At 48.7% G+C, this 23,463-nt stretch overlaps 1 protein-coding gene and 1 non-coding gene across 2 annotated transcripts in view; both read right to left on the bottom strand.

The window, feature by feature from the left end:
- The window catches only part of PTPN23 (protein tyrosine phosphatase, non-receptor type 23), a 23,502-nt gene extending 2,567 nt beyond the window's left edge, over positions 1-20,935 (bottom strand). The window contains 21 exon segments of the mRNA XM_025048894.1: positions 1-5; positions 8-819; positions 913-1,092; positions 1,181-1,332; positions 1,429-1,583; positions 1,667-1,978; positions 2,270-2,415; positions 2,800-2,865; positions 3,277-3,391; positions 3,504-3,583; positions 3,768-3,826; positions 3,953-4,009; positions 4,403-4,450; positions 4,542-4,673; positions 4,769-4,849; positions 5,097-5,228; positions 5,382-5,431; positions 6,152-6,228; positions 6,473-6,600; positions 14,694-14,768; positions 20,714-20,935. The exon segment at positions 1-5 is cut by the window's left edge and continues 915 nt beyond it. Of these exon segments, the coding sequence (XP_024904662.1) occupies positions 1-5; positions 8-819; positions 913-1,092; positions 1,181-1,332; positions 1,429-1,583; positions 1,667-1,978; positions 2,270-2,415; positions 2,800-2,865; positions 3,277-3,391; positions 3,504-3,583; positions 3,768-3,826; positions 3,953-4,009; positions 4,403-4,450; positions 4,542-4,673; positions 4,769-4,849; positions 5,097-5,228; positions 5,382-5,431; positions 6,152-6,228; positions 6,473-6,600; positions 14,694-14,768; positions 20,714-20,797 (2,946 nt within the window). The 5' untranslated portion in view covers positions 20,798-20,935.
- Positions 14,509-14,627, bottom strand: LOC112482105. Its single transcript, XR_003047199.1, has one exon. It is a non-coding gene; the product is annotated as a 5S ribosomal RNA (ribosomal RNA).
- Positions 20,936-23,463: the final 2,528 nt, after the last annotated feature.

Raw genomic sequence — 23,463 nt, 5'->3', positions numbered from 1 at the left:
ACAGGCCCTGCTGTCTGGGGTGGGAAGAGGTGCGGATGCTGGAGTGGAAGGGGCTGCTGGGGGGGCTGGGGCCCGAACGCTGCTTGTGTGGGATGAAGCTGGGGCCCCATCCTCGGGGCTGGAAAACCTGTGGGGATCCCAGGAGGAAAGTGGTGCTGGGCTGGGGGCGCTGTGAGCGGTGGTTTGGGCCCTAGAGGATAGGTGTAGGGGGTGGGCACTGGCTGTGATGGAGGCACTGGAAAGCAGGAGTGGGGGGCAGCAGGGGTGGGGTTTGGCCGTGGCGCTGTGTGGCTCGAGATAGGAGCCTGGATGCTATCTACTGTGGTGGTGGCTGGCCGGACCCCCAAAGCCAACTCGGGGCTCGAGAAATGGGGAGGTGGGGCTGACGGCAAACCTGCAATGGGTGGGGGTGGCCCTACCCCCGCATAGGGACTGCTCACCACACCATGCTGTGGTGAAGATCGGGACACAAGGCCCAGCTCCGGTGCGTAGGCAGCGGGTGGGAAGACAGCAGGTCCTGGCACCATGGCCATTGCAGGGTGCCCTGGGGCCGGTGGGGCCCTGGGCTGCAACATCTGGGTGGGGCCCGAGTAGGTACCAGGGGGTAAGGGGCCTGAGAGATAGTGGGGTCCTGGGCCTGTGGAGGTGGAGAAAGGGCCAGCAGGAAAGCGGGGCGCAGCGGCTGTTCCCAAGAAGGCGTCGGGGGGCAGGCTGCGCAGCTCCTCAGGTGGATCTGCCTCCACCGCCTCCCCGTCCTCCCGGCGGGGCAGCAGTGGCTTGGGGGCTGTGGGCCGTGGTGGCGGCTTCTTCTTCAGCTCTCTGCGGGACAAGATAAGGAAGTGGAGCCAGACCCCCATCAGCCCAGCCCGGGTCTGGGCTACAGCTACACCGAGGCCTGGGCGCCATACCCACCTGTCCAGGAGCTGCTGGCGGGCAGCCTCTCGGGCCTGGCAGGTGGACTGCGCCCGTGCCAAGAGTGTGGCCACCTTGCTCTCCAGGTCTGCATAGAAGTCCTTGCCCTCTTGGGACTTCTTCATCAGATCCTCATAGGCTTCAAATGAGGCCACCAGGGTCTGGAGCGTGGAGTTCCACCTGGCGGGCAGAAAGGCCAGCAGGATGTGAGCAGCAGTGGCCAGGCTCTGGTGGGATGCTGGGCAAGAGCACAGGGCCAGGCACTGACTTTTGGTCCAGGTCGCTGAGCACCCGCCGCACAGCTGCATACTGCACATTGGCCTCCGTCAGCGCACGGAGGACGTTGTCCTGGGCAGCCAGGTTCTGCTCTAGGTAGACCCTCAGCTGGTCGTACTTCTTCAGCTGCTCCTCGAACAGCTTCTGAGAGAGTGTCGGGGGTAGAGGGCAGACACTCAGGGCCTCACCACCGAAGCGGGGAGCCAAGTCAGAGCCCCTCCATCCTGCTCACCCGCCCACCTTCATCTCTGAGTGGTCCGCAGTCACCAGCGAGGCAGTGATGTCATCCTTCTGGATGAGCTCACGCAGCTGCTGTTCCAGAGACAAACGCTGGTCCCGCATCTCCTGCACCTTGGCCAGGATGCGCTTCAGGTTCTGCAGCACGGCCTTGTCCTCTGGGGGCAGCAGTGGTCAGTGAGGCCAGAGGGACCCCCAGCTCTGCGTTTCAGCACAGGGGCACAGGACTGGCGGGGCTCACCTGGGGTGAGGGCTGGTGTGGGCAGGGCAGCCCGGACCTGGTCCAGCGGCCCGCTGAGCAGGCGCAGGTTGCCAACATGCAGATTCATGGCGCGGTGCAGCTCGCTGTTGGTGAAGGAGGCCTTCTCGTGGACCTCCATGTACTTGGCCCATTCTCGCCTCACCTCTGCCAGCTCAGCCTTGGAGACTGCCATGTTGGCCCCCGCCTGACCCACTGCCTCCTGAAACTTCTGGTCTAGCAGCTCATCCTCCTCCAGCAGGTCCCTGATGTCCTTCAGGGAGGCTTCCACATCCGTGAACACACCGGACAGCACTAGGGTGTGCGAGGGCGAAGGGGAACAGCTCCTGAGGCAGGCAGGCCAGGCACCCACTCCGGCCCATCCCCCAAGAGACACAAGTGCCCCCTTAGTGAAGGGCTGGTGTGCAGCCCAACGCTTGCTGAGCGATGCAGACACGGTGCGCACAGGATGTAGCAATCCACAGAGGCTTGTGCCGAGTGCCTGGAGAGGTACAACCTCCATCCTTGGTGAACAGGGGACGAGGAGAATGCGGCAGGTGACTTCCACATTCCCGTCCTCCACCTGCCCGCTCCCCACTCACTCACCCTGCATGGACTGGACGAGGTTCCTGACAGTGTCGGGCCGGACGCTGAGAGCCGCACACTTCTCCATGAGCTGGGGTGGGATGTGGCTGTACGCATCGAGGTTGTCCACTGTCTCAGGGTCCAGCTGCATTGAATCCATGAACTGGCTGTGGGGGCAACAGGACTAGGTGGGTGCTGACCCAAGTTCCTACATGTAAAAGCTGCTAGGGTGAGCCCCCCCACAGCTGAAGCTAGATCTGAGATCCCAGCAGAGAGCAAGTCAGCGTCCTGACCTCCACCGCCTGGCCTGACCCACAGAACATGCCACAGCACTCCTGAAAACACTGGGAGAGAAGAGACATGCTCCTCCCAAGACATGTGACTCTCCCCTTACAAATCTAGCACACAAGACCTGGGTGGGGAGGCAGAGCTAGAAAACCTGGTGGGAAGTGACATTTCACTACTCTCCCTGTTTGCAGGCGGCACTGGGGACTCTAGGGAGGTCTGGTATGTGTAACCCCCATACCTCCCACCCCCAGTCCCATACTCACTCAAGGACCTCATTCTTGTCTTCAATCTTGGCCATCATCTCCCGAAGCAGCTTGGCCTTCTCTTCACTGCAGGAGAAGTGACAGCAGTTGGCATACAGTACTATGTTAGTTTCAGGTGTACAATACAGTGATTAGACATCTATGTAACTCACAAAGTGATCACCCTAATAAATCTAGGGACCCTCTAACACCATATAGTTATGATGTTATTGGCTATAATCCTTATGCTATACTTTTTATCTCCGTGACTAATTTTTATCTACCAATTTGTACTTCTTAATCTCCTCCCCCTTTTTCACTGATCCCCCTTAACTCCCCTTTTACCTGGCAACCCTCAAAATGTTCTCTGTATCTATGAGTTTGCTTCTGTTTGTCTGTTCTTTAATCTCCACATATATGTGCAACCATACGGCCTATGTCTCTGGAGACATCCCAAGCCCACCTGTGCTAATGCTAGGGCCAGCCCCTCCCACCCACCTGTACAGCGACGAGGCTTCATGGGCAGCCATAGGGACCAGTTTGGCAAAGATGTCAGGGCCTGTAACAGCTGGGTCTGTGGGGTTCACTGGCAAGGGCTTCACCAAGGGGGCGCCTGGGAGGGAGAGGCACATTGTGGAGACCAGGCCCATGCAGACCTCAAGTCGGTCTCTGTTCTAGCCCCTGCACCCCCAACCCCAATCCTCGGCCTCTACTCAGCGTCAGACCTTTTACAGGCTGAAGGGTGTCCAGTGCTGGGACAGCCTCATGGTAAATGAAGTCATTGTCCTTCTTGGCAGAATTGTACCTGGGTGTCCAGAAAAGGGAAGTGAATGAGGATTCTTGGGTGATCAGCGGGGATCCAGAACCCAGCCTCCCACGTGGGCCACTGTTCTGTGTGTGACTGGTGGCTTCCTCCCAAAGATGCAGGCAGTGGGCCGAGACCCTTCCTAGCAAGAAAGAACCAGGGCCACCCCACTCAACAGACTCACTTTCCCCCGATGATGTCCATAGTGAAGCGAAGTGCATCTTGCACAGTGTCGGGCTGGCCCTGTGGGGTAAGGATGCAGGGGGCTCAGCAACGACCAAGGCCAGTGCAGGACATCCCTCGGCTCTGCCAGGCTTGCTCCCTGTACTCTCAGGGCTGAGGAGCAGCCAGGCCCCTCCTCAGCTTTACCTTGGCCAACTTGATGGCTTCATTGAGCTTGTCCAGGGCACTCTGGAAGTACGCAACCTGTGGGGGACAGCAAGCAGAGCCTGGTCAGTCCTGCTTGGACTCTCCTTCTGCCACCCCACTGAGCCCTGCCTGGCCATTAGGTGACCCATTAGAAGGCAAGAAACTGAGGAGGGAGCTGGGTGCCAGCCAAGCCAACAGCACCGAGGTTAGTGTCACACTGTGCTCCACCTCCAACCAGTCAGCCCCTCGGTGGAAAGTCCGCTACGCCTCCTCAGTCCCCAGAAATGAGGGCTGCACGTGGGACAGACCAGGCCTGCGGCAGAGGGGTGTCCGGGGATGTGGGAGTGACAAGCAGACAACTTTCCCTATTCTGTAAGAAAAGGGACCTCACTAGCATCTCACTAACAAGGCTGGAACCAGTCCTGACTCTCCTCACCTCAACTCACTCACCTGCTCCCCAAATTTCTGCTGCTCCTCAGCCTGCTTCCCCATGTGCAGCTGAGAAGAAAGAACAGACGTCACTACTTATATCCCGAGCTGTGGCAACTCAGCCAGCCCAGCCCAGAGCCAGAGGCCACGGCGCCCTCACATGAGCCACAGCTGCAAAGTAGTAGATCTTCATCTGCACCAGCTTCTTCCAGTCCTTCTGGATCCGGCCCAGCAGCGAGGCGGTGTCGGGGTTCTCCAAGGCCCGGCAGGCCTCCTTGTAGTAATCCACCACCTGGGAGCCAGGACAAGGCCATCAGTGGGGTGTCAGCAGTAAAGCAAAGGCCTATCCTCAGTCCTTTGAGGGCCACCATCTACCCCTGTCCCTACCTGTGCACTGATGCGGGCCACCAGAAAGCTCTTCCTGTTGTCCAACATCGACTTCTCCAGAAGGCACTCCTGAGCCTGGCCCTAGGCAACAAGTGCATCGCCTGCGCTCACCCGGAGGCCGTGCCCCTCCCAGTGGGCAGACCACAGGGGTCCCCTCTTCACTGTCCTCTCTCCTCCCACCCCCCAGCTCCCAGCAGCACAGTCCTGCTCCTGATCCACCTGGAGCTCTAAGATCACAGCCAAGGCCCCTGATGTCCCATAACACCATCTACACAGGGCCTGGTCTAAGGTCCAGCCCAAACTGTCCCCTCCCCTGGATTCGACTCACCAGCATGAGGTTGACATTGAGAGTGAGGATCTGGCGACTCATGTCAACACTGTAGGCCTGAGGGAAGTGCTCGCGAAGGTAGGCGAAGGCGCCTGCTGCACACTGGAAGTGAGTGCAGGAGACCTTCATGCCCTGGGAGGGAAGACAGGGAGGATGGCCAGAGGCAGAGCCAGACCACTGCCTGTGGCCACGCCCAAGGGGCGGGGCTCAGTCCAACCCTGGAGTCTGAGAATAGTCAGCAGCCCTCCCCAGTTGTCCCACCCACGGCCCCTCCCTGCTCCTCACCTCCTCAGACACCCGCTTGTCCATGGCCCCCAGCATGGAGTGCAGTGCCCCTGGGGAGGCAGAGGACACGGTGTCAGGGCTAGTCTGGGGCTGCTCCCCAGGTTGCCTGCACCTGTGTCGATGGTAAGGCAGAGGGGGCAGTGCTGTCACCCAGGGCCAGAAAAACAAGGGTCTGAGAACTGGGGCAGTTGGTCCAGGACACCAAAGCTTGAGCAAACGGGGAAACTCAGAAGTCCAACCAAGGCCCTAAGTCTCCTGCTCAGTACGAGGCAGGGGTGCAGGGAGAGGAAGCGGGGCTCCTGCCTCCAGCCTAGAGGTCCAGTGTTGAAGCTCAGGGACGCCTACACAGGGCTCTAGGGCTCTCCAAAGCTTCTCCCTTGAACCAAGCTGGAGCTGAGTCACCAAGGTTGACAGCAGGGCTGGCTGAGGCCAACCACGTTCTCCTGAAGCAGCCCAAAGTCAAAAGCGGGGGTGGGGGTACAGGCTGTTGAGTCAAAGAAGAGAGGCCATCCTGGCCACCTCCACCAGCTGGAGAACAGAGCAGCAATACCACGTGGCAGCCAGCCCCGTAGGGCCTCTCCCCAGCAGGGTGGCCCTGCCATGGCCCAGGAGAGAGGCGATGGCAGAGCTGAGGGGAAGGTCAGTGGAGGCCTCAGAATCCCAGGTCTTCCCTGCACCAGCCCACTGCCTTTGTGGTCTGCTGCTGAGCTGAGATCCTGGGTTGACAGGGCTGGGAGGCAAGGCCATGGAGAAGGGTTTGGGCAGCTCACCAAGGTTGTAGAGAATGCAAGCCTGCTCATACTTGATGTCCTCATGGGCCACAGACTTGCCTGAGAAGATTTCGGTCCTGCAGACATGCCACAACAGTCATCTTATAAGAAGGAGCTAGCCAGGGCCCTGAAGGGACCAGCCATCCCCGTGTAGGGTTGGAGGGAGGGAGGCCTAGGGAGACCACACCACGCCACTCCCCATCCTGAGCAGCAAGGAGAAGAAAGGAGAGGGCGGGGAAGGAGCATACCCAGGACCCAGACACCCCTGGGCTATCCCAGGCACCCTAGAGGCTCCCACCAGCCCTGCCTGCCAGCTCTCACCAGGTGACAGGAACAGCAGCCTCCTGGCCTGAGCCCATTGGAACCCGACTCTGCAAGTAGTGGAGCTGGCCTAGGTACTTGCGGAGGACGCTGCAGCCTTCAAAGTCCCGTGGGACACGGACAGCATTCTGGGGGGAGGATGGGAGAAGCAGACCTGCCGTCACTTGGGGTAGAGGACGGGCAGGTCTGTCTGCCCACAAATGTCCAGAAAATATGCATCAGAGTTGGTACACTGCACACTCTAAGGGATCCAAAGAAAGCCCACTGCTACATCTGTAGTCATTCAACAAACTGTCCCACTGGCCAGTGCTGGTGGACAGAACCGGCCCCACCATTCTGGAAGGCAGTTTACAACATGCATTAAGATTTTTAACATACTTAAATTGTGACCCACAGTTATGTTATGCTATGTTACGTTACGGCTACCCACACAAGAGAATGCAGCCACAGAAACTGAAGACAAGGATCTCTCTTCATTGATATGTTAAGATGTCCATTACCTACTTATTGTTGGGCAAAAAATGTTTATAACTGATGAACGGTGTGATTTCATTTATGTAAAATCCACATAGAAACTGATATCTAACTATGTATAGAGGCAAATATTTTAAAAATCTAGAAGGTTATACACCAAAATGTTAAGTGATGATCCCCGGGCAATGGGGTTTAAGTAATTTATCGTATCCTATACATACATACAGAGAGATAAAGATGTATATTTAATTCTTTACACTATATATTCTTTATATTGAACATTTTCAACTTTTATTAGCAATAAAGCCATTCCCATTTGGGGAATAAAACAAAACCAAGCAAATGATCCCTTTGCTCAAACAGAAGATCAGACAGTATACCTCCAAGAGTTCAGGTACACAGAGTGAGTGGGGCAGAACCGCTGTGCATTCGCACCGCACCTGTGGCAGGACCAGAGCCCCGCCAGGATCCCAGGAGAGAGCTGGTCGTAACTGGCTAGAACTCCTCCAGGACACTACCGTACAGAGTCCAAGCCCTCAGTCTGGGACGCTCAGACGGGACGTGCACGCTCTGTGAGACCCAGAGCAGGAAGGCTCCAGCACTCGCCCACTTGCCAGCGGTGTTTTGGGAGACCCTCTTCCACCTGGGTCTCGGCCTCCTCTTTGAACAGAAATGAAGAGCTCCCTTGTGGTAAGGCCTCCAGAAAGCCCAGAGCAAGGATAAGGTGTGTCACAGCCAAACTGCTGAGGTGCCACCTAAAGGGGCCCTATCCCACGGGCCAAGGCTTCTCAAATCTCATCTTATCACCCACTCCCATCATCACCTCTGCCTTAATCAAATACCACTTGCACTTAACGTTTTCCTTTAAGCCAACCCATTTTTAAAACTGGAGCCACATCCTAGGAAGTAACATCTCTAAAATAACAGGTTTGATGTGCCAGCTACATATTTTTAAATACTAAAGCATACACAAAAAGATTAAAATTAAAAATATTTGTCTTTGTACTTCCTAAAATCATCTTTGGGACATAATGGAAACCATTTTCCCTGCAGGACATACAGATTCACCTTCGCCCTTTAATCCAACCAAGAATGCAGCCCTTCCTGTCCCACTCTGGCCCGTCCCGCTGATGAACTGCATGGGGGAGGAGCAGAGCAGAACGGGGGGTCTTAAAACTTTGACACTCACCTTATCCACTCCCTCACCCTCCAACCGCCCCCTACACCTGTCAGTTTTATTCTCTATAATCAAAGAGCCAAAAATTTATTCCGGCCAAACTGTCCTTCAAAACCAAGGGAAAAATTAAGATATTCCTAGATGGTCAGAGTTTTGTACACAGCAAAGCAGCTCCCTTCCCTCTCTGTATTCTACTGAAAGTCAGCCCTCAACACAAGGGTTTAAAAAAAAAAAAAAAAAAAAAAGAAAAAAAAAAGACATTCTCAGACAGACAAAAGCTGAGGAAATTCGTTACCACTAGATTTTCCCTGTAAGAAATGCTAAAAGGAGTCCTGTAGATTGAAGTAAAAGGACACTCGATAGCAACTTGAAGACATGGGAAAAAAATCTCAGTAAAGGTACATACATGGGCAATTGTAAAAGGTAATTTTATTGTAACAATGGTGTGTGACTTCACTTTTTGTTTTCTTTATAAGAGACTAATAATATTAAAAAGAAAAATTCAATTTATATAGCTTTTAAAGACTATCTCTTTTAAAGAATATATAGCTTTTAAAGAATACCAATTAATAATCTCTGCTTAGGGTGGAAATATACAATCTCCTACACTTTAAAATTATGAATAAAAATTTTAATTAAATCTTTTTAGAAGTAGTAAAAATTGTTTTTAGCTACTTTAAAACAGAGTGGCAAGATAATTCACATTTTAACTATTTTCTTCTCTTTAAGAACGGTGTCACCTTCTTTAAAAATCAGGTCAGTTCCTCTACTTCAATACAATAAAGGTGACGTATGAAAAGCCCTCTGCTAACATATTAACTGGTAAAAAACTGAATGCTTTTCTTCTAAGACGAGGAACAAGACAAGGATGTCTACTTTCACTACTTCTATTAACATAATACTGAAGTCCCAGCCAGAGCAATCGGGCATGAAAAAGAAATAAAAGGCATCGAAATTGGAAAGGAGGAAGCAAAATTATCTCTGTTTAGAGATATCTGATATGTACAAAGCCCTAAAAATTCCACAAAAAAAATGTTGTAACTAAGAAATAAATTCAACAAAGTTGCTAGATAGAAATAAGTATACAAAAATAATTTTTTCTATACATTCACAATGAAAAAAATTTAAAAACCATTTACAATAGAATCAAAAAGAATAAATTACTAGAAATAAACCAAGAAGGCAAAAGACTTGTATCCTAAAACTTTAATATGATGCTGAAAGAAATTAAAGACATTAAATGTCTTTTTATTTGTCATTAAAGACATTATAAAAATGGAAAGATATCCTGTATTGATGTATTAGATGACTTATTATTGTTAGGCAGCAAAACTCCCCAAAATGATCTACATTTTTAGGTTTTACCTTTTAGAGATTCAATGCAATCCACATTAAAATCCCGACAGCATTTTTCTGCAGAAATAGAAAAACCCATCCTAAAATTCATATGGAATCTCAAAGGACCCCAAGTAACCAAAACGATCTTGAAAAAGAACAATGTTGGAGATCTCACAATTCTGGATTTCAAAACTTATTACAAAGCTACAGTAATCAAAACAGGGTGGTACTGGCATAAAGACATAGAGACCAATGGGATCGAAGAGAGCCCAGAAATAACCCCTAACATATATGGTGTTATAGGCCTGACTGTCACAGCCAGTCGGCCCGAGGGTCAACCCCACCCACTAACATGCCAGCAGCAACTGAGGCCCAACTACAATGGGAGGACACACACGACCCATACAGGGGACACCTCTGGAACACTTGGCTCAGGTCATCAGGGAGACTGCCACAGGGCACATCTTCTACATAAGACCACTCTGTCACAACTGGAAGACACAGAAAATCTACCTAATACATAGAAACAAACAGGGAGGCAGCCAAAATGAGGAGACAAAGAAACATATCTCAAGTGAAAGAAAAGACAAAACTCCAGAAAAAGAACTAAATGAAATGGAGACAAGCAATCTACTGGCTACAGAGTTTAAAAAACCGGTTATAATGAATTTGAGCGAATAGATGAACTCAGTGAGAACTTCAACAGAGATAGGAAACAAAAAAGGAGACATAAAACAAACAAACGAAAAATCGGAACTGAAGAATACAATAACTGAAATGAAGAATACACTAGAGGGGATCAACAGCGTAGATGAAGCAGGACTGAATCAGCAATCTGGAAAACAAGGTAGCAGAAAACACCTAATCTGAACAGCAAAAAGAAAAATAAAAAAGAATAAAAAACAAATGAGACTAGTTTAAGGGACCTCTGGGACATCAAGTGTATCAACAGTCCCATCGCAGGGGTACCAGGAGAAGAGAGAAAGGGACTGAAAACCTATTTGAAGAAATAATGACTGAAAACTTTCCCAGCATGGAGAAGGAAATAGACATACAAGTCCATGAAGGGCAGAGTCCCAAACAAGGTGAACCCAAAGAGGGTCCACCAAGACACATCATAATTAAAATGCCAAAGGTTAATAAAGACAACGAGAGAATCTTAAAAATAGTGAGAGAAAAGCAGAAAGTTACCTACAAGGGAGCACTCATAAGACTGTCAGCTGATTTCTCAACAGAAACTCTGCAGGCCAGAGGGTTTGGCACGAAATATTCAAAGTGGTGAAAAGGAAAGATCTACAACCAAGACTGCTCGAGCCAGTAAAGCTATCGTTTATAGTCAGAGGAGAGAGAAAGTTTCCCAGACGAGAAAAAGCTAAAGCAACTCATCACCACTAAACCAGTACTACGAGAAATGTTAAAGGGGCTTCTTTATATAGGAAAGATAAAAAATATGAATAAGAAAATATAGGAAAGAAAAAAATTGTCACTGACAAAGACGGTGGATCAAACCAACTATAAAGCTTGTACAAAGGTTAAAAGGCAAAAGATCATGTGTAATTACAATAAACAGGGATATACACAGACACACATACAAAAATAAAAATGATGACAAAAACATAAATGTGGAGAGGGTAAAAACTGTAGCAATTTTAGACTGTGTTCAAACTTAAGTGACCATCAACTTAAACTGCTACAAACGTAGTTTGGTATATGTGAAACACATGGTAACCACAAACCAAAAATGTATAAGAAATAAAGAGAAAGGGATTCAAATATAACACTATAGAAAGTCATCAACACACAAGAGAGCAAGAGAATAAGAACAGAGAACTACAAAAACATAAAATACAAAAATCAATATTCAGTAATTGGTGGCATCTTTTTACTCACCCCTATGTTCATTACAGCTTTATTTACAATAGCCAAGATACAGAAGCAACCGAAATGTCCATCGATATACGAATGCATAAAGATGTATATACACACAGGCGAAAGAGCATGTGCACGCACGCACGCACACACACTGGAATATTATTCAGCCAAGTGAAAGAAGTCGGAGAAAGACAAATACCATATGATTTCACTTATATGTAGAATCTAAAACACAAAATAAACAAAAGATATATAGCAACATGTTTCTCTTTGTGCTTTTGTTATAAGTCTGGGGGTCTGAAGTCTATACTGGCTTGGCAGGATACAGCTTGAGTCCCAGTAGGTAAATACATGCTATAGAAATCAGGAGCTGTGTTTTCTTGTCTATCACTGACTACATACCAATCAGCCATCCCTGGCAATAAGCCAGCAGTATTGGTGACTGATTTTGGTATACTACAGACCTGTTCATTTCAGATATTTTCAATCAGGCTAGCAACCTTTTCTACATCAGCTATTCAGAAATTAGTACCAGTTAACGACTGGTAACTTCAACTCAATCCAGAAATATATGGATGATATACCCATCCAAAAGATAAGCAATGAATTCATATGCTGCTCCCTTAACTGGAGCCTTCCACTATTTAAACTCAGGCGAATTTTTCAAAAGTGAAATTAGCAAATTGGCTCTTGGTCTTGATAACGTTTCCAACTCTTTCACAATGCAGTGAGCAGCAGAACGGTTTCTTGCTTGAGAATAGAGCCTACATCAAATCTAGGTCTGGTTTGCATACCTCTTACTCCAGGAACTGTGTCACTATGATGAACCACAGCATGGATGATTGGGGCGGGACCACCTACTTCAGGAGGCTGAGGGAGGCATTCAATAAGCCACATGGAAATGGAAAAATAAAACCTTACTCGAAAGACTGCCAAAGGAAACCACTACTCCAGCGTCACACTCTCTGGATCCCTCATGAAGCCACTCATTCACTGGGCAGCATCTTTTTTCAGAATCTGACTCGCCCGCCCCCTTCTCTACCCCTGGAGACTTGGCCTAATGCCGATGTGCCTCACTAGTGCCTTTCAGAATTTCACCGAACTCCCAGGAACTTTTTTTTGTTCATTGCTGACCCCACAGTGCCTAGAAGAGTACCTGAGATTAAGAAAGGATTAATAAACTTTTGTTAACAGAATGAATAATGCATGACTGGAACTCCAGGATATAAAGAGGATAAATGAAGAGCTCCTCTTAGTTCTCTTATTTGGGGATCAAGCTCTGCCCTCAGCTTGGGGCAAAGAAGAGTTGAGGCTGAAATTATTCAGTACTATGTGATTTTTATTTAAAAAATAGAAAAATAATTGTGTTCATAATATTCATTACAAAATCAACCTTTGGTTATTGTTTATTGTTTACTGCTAAGGGGCACAAGTTAAGAAAGGTTGAAAACACTGTGACAGTAAAATTTTAAGAAACTCATCAATTAAAATGATTTCATCTACTGGTGCTTTAGCATTGTTAGCTTAACTTGTGGCTTTTTAAATAAAAAGGAAATGTGTACAATCACCATGGCTGTCTCCAGGAATGGTTGTTTTGTTCTTTTTCTCTTATTTTCCAAGTTTTCCACAGTTCTGCAAAGTGTGTGACTGTGCAGATGCTCCTGCCCCCTATGAGACGAGAGCTGCTAAGAGGGCTGTGGTGCCACTGCCACTGCACCCCCAAAATGCACACACTGGTCTTCTCAGACCAGCACAACTGCCAGCACTGTGCTCAATGCTGACACCTTGGACGTCACGCATCCTCACGGTTATCAGCATTGTCCTGGAAATGCCTGCCGACTGCAAGAAAATAAGGACTGCTGGAGAGAAGGCAAAATCATTTCGTGTGTGCGCTATCACTTGTGCACTTGGAAAACCCAAGAAAATGAGCTGAAACACTATCAGAAAAAAGAAAATTAACAAAATAAATTGCTCAACTGCTTTTCTCTACACCAACCATAACAAGTAGAAAATGTAACAGGGGACGGGGGAGGACACTCAATAACAGCAACAACAAAAAAATCCAGAAATAAATTTAACCAGATATATGTAAAACTTACATAAAGAAACCTGTAGCTTTATTGAGAAGCCTAAAAAAAAAAAAAATCTAAAGAAATGCAGAAAAAAGCAACTTCATAAAGATGAAGAATATCAGCGACTGATTACATCTTATCTGGGTGACGAAGGTTTTCTAACTGTGTATCAAAGGCAGATAATGTAAAGAGAAAGATGGACCTGATTTATAAATATTTAAAAATTTACATGTAAAATTCGAAAAGCTGGTATATAAAACACAATAAACACACACAATAAACTGAGAAAAACATTTGCATAACACAAAGGAGCAATACCATTAACGTATGAATCTTATAAATTAATAAGAAATAAGGTATAACACTAATAAAAAAATGGACAATGGACATTGACAATTCCTAAAAAAAGATATGTAACAAACACATTAACAACTGTAAAACCTTACTATTAACCAAACAACTGAAAATAAAAATTAAATACCCTTTTCACCTATCAAACTGCCCAAACTGAAAAGTAACAGCAGGGGCAAGCACATGCCCTGCTGGGGTATAAATGGAAACAAATACATCCTTGTTCACCTACTAATTCCTACAGAAACAATCCTATAAAGGCCCAAGTAAGCACAGACATGGGGCATATTTACAACAGCAAAAACCGAAAATAACCTCATGTTCTCCAAGAGGAGACTGATTATAGTGCGATGTAATGATCACAGGCCATTAAAAACACTATTGTATGTTCACTGATACAGAAACATATCCACACTATGTTAGGTGAAAAGAGCAGCATAGGCAGTATATGATATTACTCTGGTTTTATACAGTATATATATTACATATAAATAACATTTTAAAATATATTTAAATATATTTTAAGGTTATGAAAAGGATTTTTAAGATTGGTTTTTCTTTTGCTTTATAGTATTTTCAAATTTTTCTGTCATTAATTTTGCTTTTACAGAGGAAAAAATACTAAATTAAAATAAGAACAGTTCCAGATGGTTTCTTTTTTTCTTTTTTTTTTAGGCGAGGCAACCCTTGGTTGACTTCACAGGTTGCAAGGACCTTGTCAGTTTATGATCTCCTTATTTTTTAATTTTTTATGCCTACAGCACCTGGTCTTCCCAGGTGGTCTCCCATCCAAGTACTAACCAAGCCTGACCCTGCTTAGCTTCCGAGATCAGATACGATCGGGCGTGTTCAGGGTGGCATGGCCGTAGACCAGATGGTTTCTTTACCTCCCTATCAAATCAGTCCTCTTCACACCTGGATAGAAAGACCAACCTACCTGTCTGAGCAACTCCAGCTTCTTCAGTTCCTCGTTGTAGGCTTCTGGGTTCTCTCCATAATTCTTCAGGACAAACTAGAGAGAGAAGAATGTAAACTAGGGACATAGGAGACTCCCCGGCTCCCGCCCCCGCCCTCTGAGTCCTCGCAATCACCAGCCAGGGCTCAGGATGGAGACCAGACCTCCAAAGCACAAGCTCGCCTGCTAGATCACGGGGACTCAATACAGGGCAGCACCAAGATGCTGACCGTGCAGACTTCTCCTTGGAACAAAATGGAAAATAAGACTGGACGACACTACGTGAATCCCTGGCTGGTGCACACTGTGCTGCAGCCCTCTCTAAGAAGTCCAGTACCCTGCCAGCTCAGGAGGCCGAGGAACCTAGCTAGCCGAAACGGGACCCTACTGAGCACCCCCAAACAGGCCACAAACTCAAGCCTCCCTCAAGGACTGGACCCTGCTGTGTTCTGGGGTCACAACCATAACCCTAACCTGAGAGCAGATGTAGGTGAGAGGCACCAAACAAGAGCGGGAGTGCAAAGCCTCCTTCAGAAGCTCCTGGCTGGGAAAGGCAAAGAGCACCACAGACAGAAGTGATCTGCAGTGTCCTGTAAGGAAAGGCCCAGAGATGTGTGACAGGAAGGACCCGCACAGAAGAAGGGGCAAAGGGAAGGTCACTGCCCACACCACAGAGGGGGACTGGCATGCCTCAAGAGCTGAGTGGCTTGGACAGTGAGCTCACTCATCAACCTGGAGGCACCGCCAGGACCAAAGGGCCCCTAGTTCGTCTAAGATCAACAGACTAGGGCAGCTGCGACCTATCCCTGTTGCAGTGCCTGGTGTCTGGGTTGGCCATCCGGAGGGCGAGGTCCACTCATTCCACAAACACCCAGGGCACTGATGCCCAGCTCACAGGTTCCTTAAGGCCCTAACCAAGGCTTTTGAGGTGGAGAAGGAGGCTGTAAAGGCTGTCCAGTAGCACATTCGCACCGTATCTGCAGCCTAGCCATCATTCCTGGGGTCCCCTCCCAGGACCTAAGACGTGTGGCTAAGGAATTAGCCACATGAGAACCTGGAAGGCTGAGTAATGGCTCCTACCTGCCCTGGTAGAGAAAGGAGGGAGGGACAGGGAGAAGGGAGGCTATTTCTGAGCTTATCGCAGCACCATCTGGCCCCGGTCCCAAACCTCTAACCGTGACCCCTCCTCTTCTGGTTTTACCTCCTGAAAGTCCTGTGTGTCCATGAGCTTTCTTCTGTAACCCCCTGCTACCTCTGGCCTGGGCAACCTCCCCACCCGCTTCAAATCCATCCCTTACTTAGTGGCCAGAACTGTCTTTCTAACACAACTCCAATGTCGCCCCTAACTTTAAACCCTTCTGAAACACACACACCCTGGGGAAAAAAATAACCAAAACGTGTTTTTCTTAAGATAGGGATATTATGGGAAACGAGCTGTAATCTAAAGAGAAAAACTGTAACCTGAAAAGAATGTGCAACAGTCAAAGCCTCGAGGACCAAATCTAATCTCAGCACAGAGTTCAAGGCTCTTCGCGACCTGCTCCCAACAGCCTCCGAAGATTGTCCTCTGGCACCTCCCCGGGACACCCAGCCAACAGAATTTTGAAATTACTGCTCTCAGGCTCAAAGCCTGTCCACATGCTCTCCTGCCTTCTCTACTAAGACACAGTTGAAATGTCACTTCTTTGTTCACTATATACATGGTTTTTCCTCTACTTACAGGGTATTCCTTGGGCTGTTCCACAGAAACACACACAAAATTGAGTCCCACGTAAAGTATTGTTAATACAATATATGCTCTGGTACTGGATTTCGAATGAGATTAATTTTATTCAGAGGAAGAAGTATTATTGCCATGGGAAATCTTCAGCCCCATAGTGTCAGTGAGCCTACGACCAAATGACAGGCCAAGACCACCGGGAATGGGAACAGACCTTCATCCTCACCCAGTCTTCCCCATCTAGCACTCAAGGCCTCTCTCCCGCATCTCTTCTGAATGGCCCCATAACACCAGTGAGGACGACTCAAGTTACAGCTCCTGGAGGGTGCTAGAACTAGACTAGGTCATTCCACCAACACTAGTCAGGCACTCTCTACACAGAAGCATTTATTGCTTCCTGAGTAAAGGAAAGAATCTGTTGTGAAATGGATACAGGTCTTTGATGTATGAGATTGAAGTCACAGAAGAATGACCTGGACAATCCAGGCCATCTGTGCCTGGAGCCATTCCGCCATAAAACGCAAGTGGGCAGGCGGGCTCAGGCAGACTGCTTGGTGACTCCAAATCTGTGATGAGAGGGAAGACAAATCACCATCACTGGTAGCTGGCACTGCTGAGGGCCAGCGCCCTCTTAGGCCTCTGCTTATCTCCCTTTCTGTGTGCAGAGCAAGTTTTTCAAGACTCGGCTGTCCCATGGGAAATCTGGAAGGGGTGGGGGAGGGTGGATTTCACAAACCTGAAAACCAGGCTCTACGTACATGTGAATAACAGTAAGAAGAGACAACAAAAGTGAGCACTCTGGTGCAGGTCAGCTGAGTGACAGGAGCAGGAAGACCTGTCTGAATGTGGAGGGCGTACCACTGCCAGACACTTAAAGGAACCCTGCGGAGGAGGTACGGTTCAACCTGGGTGATACACAGAAGGAAAGGAATTCCAGTAAGGACCGAAACAAGGACAATGACCAGATGTGAACGTGCCTGTAAGAGGCCTGGGGAAGTGAAGTCAGAGCGGGCTGATGTGAAGTGGTGGCCGACCGTGAACAGCAGGTAGTTCCTCCGAAGGAACCTGGTGGGGAAGTGGAGATTTAGAGAGATCAGTGCAGCCAGAGTGGGAGGAGGGGAGAGGCCAAGAAGCCACCTGGTTGGCAGGGTGATCACCACATGGTAATCGGACCTTGAGGAAGGGTTACTATGTGGATCACTAGAAGGTAAGCTCTGTGAAGGCAGGAATTTTTGTCATCACATAGGGTCCTGAATTCCCAGGGCTAGCACATAATAGTCACTCAAAAACTATTCAATGGCTTACAGATGGATGTAACACCTCAATCCAAGCGAGCTTGACTTGAGCTTAAGTGCAGTTGATTAAGGGCAGGTGTTTGAGATCAGAAGAGTAAAGAACTTCAAACACTAACACTTGTGGCCAAATCACTCGCTGATGAAGAGCACAAGAGTCACCTCTCATCAGTTTCCAGTGAGTCAGCACTTGGGCTCCAAAGCAGTTAAGAAGGTGCAGGGCCAGCAGCATTCCCCCACTAAAAAATTATATGGGTCCAGGTCTCCCAACCTAAAGCTTGGCACTGCAGTTCAAAACCAGCTTGCTGTTCTCCCAGTACTTATCTCATATTATTTCATAATTGAGGGCACATCCATCAGGAATGAAAATCAATACTAACTATTATGAAAGTTTTTTTCAAAGGCCCAGCCCTCACATAAAAAAGAACCTTTTATCTATCTGGAAAGCTATTAATCCTTCAAAACCCGCCTCCTTGGCAAGCTCTCCCTGACAGCCCCTCCTTAGTCTGGTACTTCTGTATACTGCACACACTTCTCTTCCACTGATGTCATCCATGAAAAAAAGGGCTGTCTATGATTCATCTGTATCATCGGGGTTCAGCATAGTGTTCAATAGGTTGACCTTAACAGAAACAATTTTTTACCCTACTATCCTAAAGTAAATTCTACCACTCAGCTCCAAATCACTGGTGAATGTTCCCGCAGCTCAGAGCGAGGGTATAAAAAGACAAGGGTACCAGTGGCAGAAGGGAGAGTGGGGCTCTAGGGATGGGGAGAGGAGCCCAGGTCAGGAAGAGTTCCAGGTTGCTTCTGAGGTCTCTGCAGGAACAGAGTTCCAGAGTACCCTGAGGGAGTTAGCCATTCTCAGTCCAGCCCACCTAGACTGCTATTCCTTTTTGGTTCATGCAAATACACACCACAATCTTAACCTAGCAAATAAAGGGTGGTATCTTTCCCAATCCTCCAAAAAGAGAAAACTAAGAAAAAGCTGATAGCTAGGAAATTGTTTCTGTAGCAGCTGATACTACTATCTCAGGCTAAATAACTCACAAGCAACTCTCAGGTTCTCCCAGGGAAGTCATTGCTCACGTAATACCTCAAAGGCTAAATTCAAACAAAATCATCTCCTAGGAGCTTCTGAGCTCACATTTTATCCACCAGATTTCCAGAAAGTCATGGTCACCATCTCTGAATTCCCTCCCAATTGTCAGTCATTTGAGAAACATTTTCCTGAGTGCCAACTATGTAGAGAGGGCCCTGCTAGGCTGTGAGGAACATGGAGATAAATGCCTTTCAGGTCCCTTAACGATTGAACAGGGGGTGAAAACACAGCACACATAACTGTCACCAGGGAAAGGATAACCCAAGAATTAGGGATTCAAAGAAAGGAAAGATGGATGCAGATGAAAGCATTAAAGAAGGCTTGAGGAAAAGACAGAGCTTAAACTGGTCCTTGAAAGATGGACAAAACCAATATGTAGAGATTACAGAAGGGACCAATCCCAGCCTACCGGCCAAGATAAGAGCTGGGTGGGAGGAATTCCACAACCAAAGACAGAGAATGTCCGTGGAACAGCAAGTGGCTGGCTGAGAACCGAATCTGAGATACTTGTTTCAGAAACACAAAGATTAAGCACATACTGGGCCCTCAAAAAATGCTGAAAGAACTGGGGTAGGTCAGGGAGAACAGCTTAGGGTTGAAAAAAAAAGTTTTGTTAAGCCCTAGAGAAATTCATCTAATTGTACTTGTATGAAAGAGCAGATGGAGAAGAGACCAAAGTATGGGAAAGACATGACGAAATTTTGTAATTTTAGATCAATTAATCTAACTTCCTGGTTCTATAAATGAGGAAAAAGAGGTCCATAGAGGTTAAATGATGGACTCGACGGAACACAAATTAGTGTCTGAACTATGGCAGTGGCGGTATCAAGAGAAATAGCTTCTTAGGAAACTACTTCCAAACCCATCTTCTTCTTCCCATTTCTTTTCTCAAGCACCCTGCTGAGTGGTGCACCTCTCAGATTATCTGGCACTTACTTTGGCAGCTTCTGTGCTAAATATTTTGCAGTTACAAGGATGCCAACCTGCAACAGCTTCCTGGTTGTTCCTTTTCACTCCTGAGGACCCTCAATGTGACCACGTGCTGCCATTCCCAAGGAAGACGTCTCAGAGGGCACGTGATGCCCAATCAACACACCTGGCCCCTCTTCCTACCAGCCGCACCTGATCTCACCACGGAGGTCCCTTTGCCTTCGTCAACGTCAAACCTGCCTGCCTTCTCCGTCCGACTGAAGATTCAACCCAATGATTTGCTAAGGACTGTCCGGGAGCTACAACACTGTTTAGCCCCTCCGTGCAGTTATGAAAAGCAGCAAACCTCCCCAAAATGACATGGAACTCTGTATTTTGGTCCAAAGGCCTCCCGAATAGGAGTCTTCTTCTGGGGAGACCAGACGGAAGTGCACCAAGGGTTTGAAAGACCCCGATCGCAGACGTGAGGCATTCCTCTTAGTCGCCGGGGCTCCCGTCTTAAAACACATATCCTGAGCCATCTCGGCGTCGGTCCCCATCCAGTCGTGGACTGACCGCCCACCGAGCCGGGCAGAGCCGTTCAACCCAGACCGTCAGGGCCGCCCACCGCTCCCGGAGGGGCGGTTCTGAAGTGAGGAGGGGCGGAGCAGAAGTAGGTCCAGCGCGTCACACCGAGGAAGTGTGGTGCCACGGTGGGAACGGTGGATGACCCGGGACATTAGTCGGGGAGCGGCTTTCGACGAGACTGCGGTACTAGCCCGGGGTGGGTGAGAATGGTCTGTGAGGCTGGGGGTGGGGGTGGGATGGGCAAGGTTGAGGAAAGCCGGCGGAGGCTCCTCCTGGCCTCACCCAGCCCTGCGACAGGGCCTCGGGAGATGATGGACGCGCAGGGGGCGTCACGCGCTGGCAGACGACGGAGATACGCGGAAGAGGTGGGGGTGGGGGAAAGCGCTCTCACCTTCTTCACGGCTGGCTGGAAGTGGAAGTCACCGGCCTCCTTCAGGTCCAACCAGATCATGGGCATGCGGGGCACGGCCTCCATGGTGGCAGGCGCCCGCGGCCACTCGGCCGCTCCCCTAGCTGCTCCAGCTGCTGCCTCAGCCGCGCGCCGCGCCCCGCCCCTCCGCGCCGGATGGGCCTGGTCACGCGGGGACGAAGGCGCATGCCTGCTGGGAGATGCAGTCCCCGCCTGCGCAGCCTTTTGCACATGCGCAGTTTTGTTTCCTCGGCGGGGCGAGCGTGGAGGGCGAATCTCCAGCCCCAGGCGAAAGGGTTTCTGGGAGTAGTAGTCTTCCTGCGCTGAGCTGCGAGGCGCGGCGCCCGCTGGTTCCTGCACCAATCCAAATGCATCTTTTCCGGGCCTGGCTTCGGGTTTGGCTGCGGCGCTCTTCTCTCAAGGGACGGGCATTGGAGAACACCCCCATGAACTTGTAGTTCCAAGTAGTGTCGAGGGCCATGGAGGACGGGGGAAGGTGCTATGGTAGAGAGAACGAGGTAGACGGGTCGCCCAGAACAGGTGACTTGGAAACTGAGCCCTAAGTCGCTTTACTCAAGCTCTTAGGTGTGTGGGACGTAAGGGGAGGCTAGGAGAACAGCTGTTGAAGTAAGTAGAGAGCATCATAAGGGCCTTGCCTTAAAAAAAAAAAGAGGAAAAAGTAAACAGCCGTAAGAGAGGAGCTGCCTGGCAAGGAGGGCCTGAGAAGACAAGAGCAAGGGGTTTTGTCCCAAGTGTCTGAGCTTTTGAACACAGGAGTAATGGAGACTGGCACACGTGGTCCAGCCTGGAAGGCCCAGTACTGTGACAGAGGTGTCCACTTGTGATGATGGGGAAAGAGCAACCAGATGGGGTGCAAATCAAAAAAAAGGAGGCCCATGTGGGTAGATGAGGTCGGGGTGAATATGTATGGCCTCGAGGGGTATCTAGGACACTCAGACTGAATGAAAGGGAACCAAGCAACAGAGAACACTTGTCACCCCCGGAGCGATGACCAGTTGAACAGGAATTTTTAAATCATGTTACCCATCTTTAGAAATAAGATGGAGGATGGTTTGGAGATAGTGAGGGCAAAAGCGGAAGCAGGAAAACCAGCGAGGACCCTTTTGTAGTCTTCCAGGAGACTTGATGTTGCATTGGAGCAGAGGGAGGTGAAAAGTGGTTAGATTTTAGAAATGTTTTGGAGAAAGTAAGTGTCAGAACTTGGGGTGAATGAATGACAACGTCAAAGATGATTTCCAGGTTTCCAGCTGGTATAGCTGGGTGGCTGCAGGGCTGTTTACTGACACGGGAAAAGGGAAGGAACAGAGTTTAGAGGGGAGGAGCAAAGGTTCAGGTCTATGTTAAGATGTATATAGATGCCTTTGAGTCATTCAGGAGAAGACGTGGAAGAGACCATAGAATGTGGGATCTGGGCTCAGAAGAGTGGCTTCACCTACAATGTAGGGCCCAGGCCCCCTTAGCAGAGACACCCCAAACCTTTCAAGATTCAGTCGAAGGCCTACCTTTATGCCAGTTGGAGTCAGAGCAAAGGAAAATGCAAATACAATGTGATTGTAGCAGGATTATTCAAAGTACCCAGAAAGTGGAAACAAACCAAATGTCTATAACTGGATGGCTGGATAAACATAACATGGTATAGACATACAATGGACTATCTTTCAACCTTAAAAAGGAAGGAAATCCTGACACATGCTCCAACGTAAATGATGTTGAAGACACTATGCTGAGTGAAATAACCCAGTCACAAAAGGACAAATATTGTATGATTTCACTTATATAAGGTACCTAGTATAGCCAGGGGCTGGGGGCAGTGGTAATGAGGAGTGATTGTTTAATGGCTAGAATTTCAGTTTGGGATGATGAAGAAGCTCTAGAGATAGATGATGGTAATCATTGCATAACGATACTTAATGCCATTGAACTGTGCACTTTAAAAAATGATTAAAATGGTAAACTTTATGTTAGGTATATTTTACCACATGTTAAAATGTTAGGTATATTTTACCACAATAAAAATATTTTAAAGAAAATGTGACATCTTGCAGATAACTTTTTTTTTTAAAAGAAGAGAGACAATTTTACTAGCATGTTAAAAGAGCTTGTTTCTGGCGGACTGTCTTGGGGTTATCTGGTCAGAGGTGCAGGAATCGAGAATAAGGTCTGTGCCTTGAAAAATCCCAACCGTGAGGGAGGAGAGAAAGTTGGCCCAACACAATTTACAGTAAATGCAATGCAGGAGCAAGGAGCAGCCCATCCTGGGGTTCTCTGATGGTGAGGTAGTGGCCAGCCACAGGGGAGTCACTAGACCTAGCAGTAGCAGCTAGAACCAAAGCAGGCTAGAGGTTGAGAGACTATAACATAGCAATGCTGAGCAAGGAAAAGCAAGATATGGGATGTGGGATCAGGGAAGCAGGCAGCCACAGGAAGCACTTCGGCCACAGGACACAGGCAGCCCAGGCCTCAAGCAGGAGGCCAGCAAGCGGCCAGGATTAAGCAGTTGCAGGTCAGTATGGGCTGGAACAGCCAGGAAAGAAGAGACGGGAGGAATAGGAAGCCCTCCGTTGGGCCTTGCGAGACAGGGAGAACCTGTGGAGGCAGGCATTCCAGGTGCGTGGAACTGCAGGTGCAAAGGGGAGTTCTGGCTGGGCTCCAGGATTCAGAGGCGCCAGGCAGGTGGGTCCCTCTCTCATGAGCTTCCTAGAGCAAATGTC

The sequence above is a fragment of the Pteropus alecto genome, unplaced genomic scaffold (assembly GCF_000325575.1).
Source record: "Pteropus alecto unplaced genomic scaffold, ASM32557v1 scaffold156, whole genome shotgun sequence".
Taxonomy (NCBI): Eukaryota; Metazoa; Chordata; class Mammalia; order Chiroptera; family Pteropodidae; genus Pteropus; species Pteropus alecto.
This window is presented reverse-complemented; position numbering and strand designations above follow the sequence as displayed.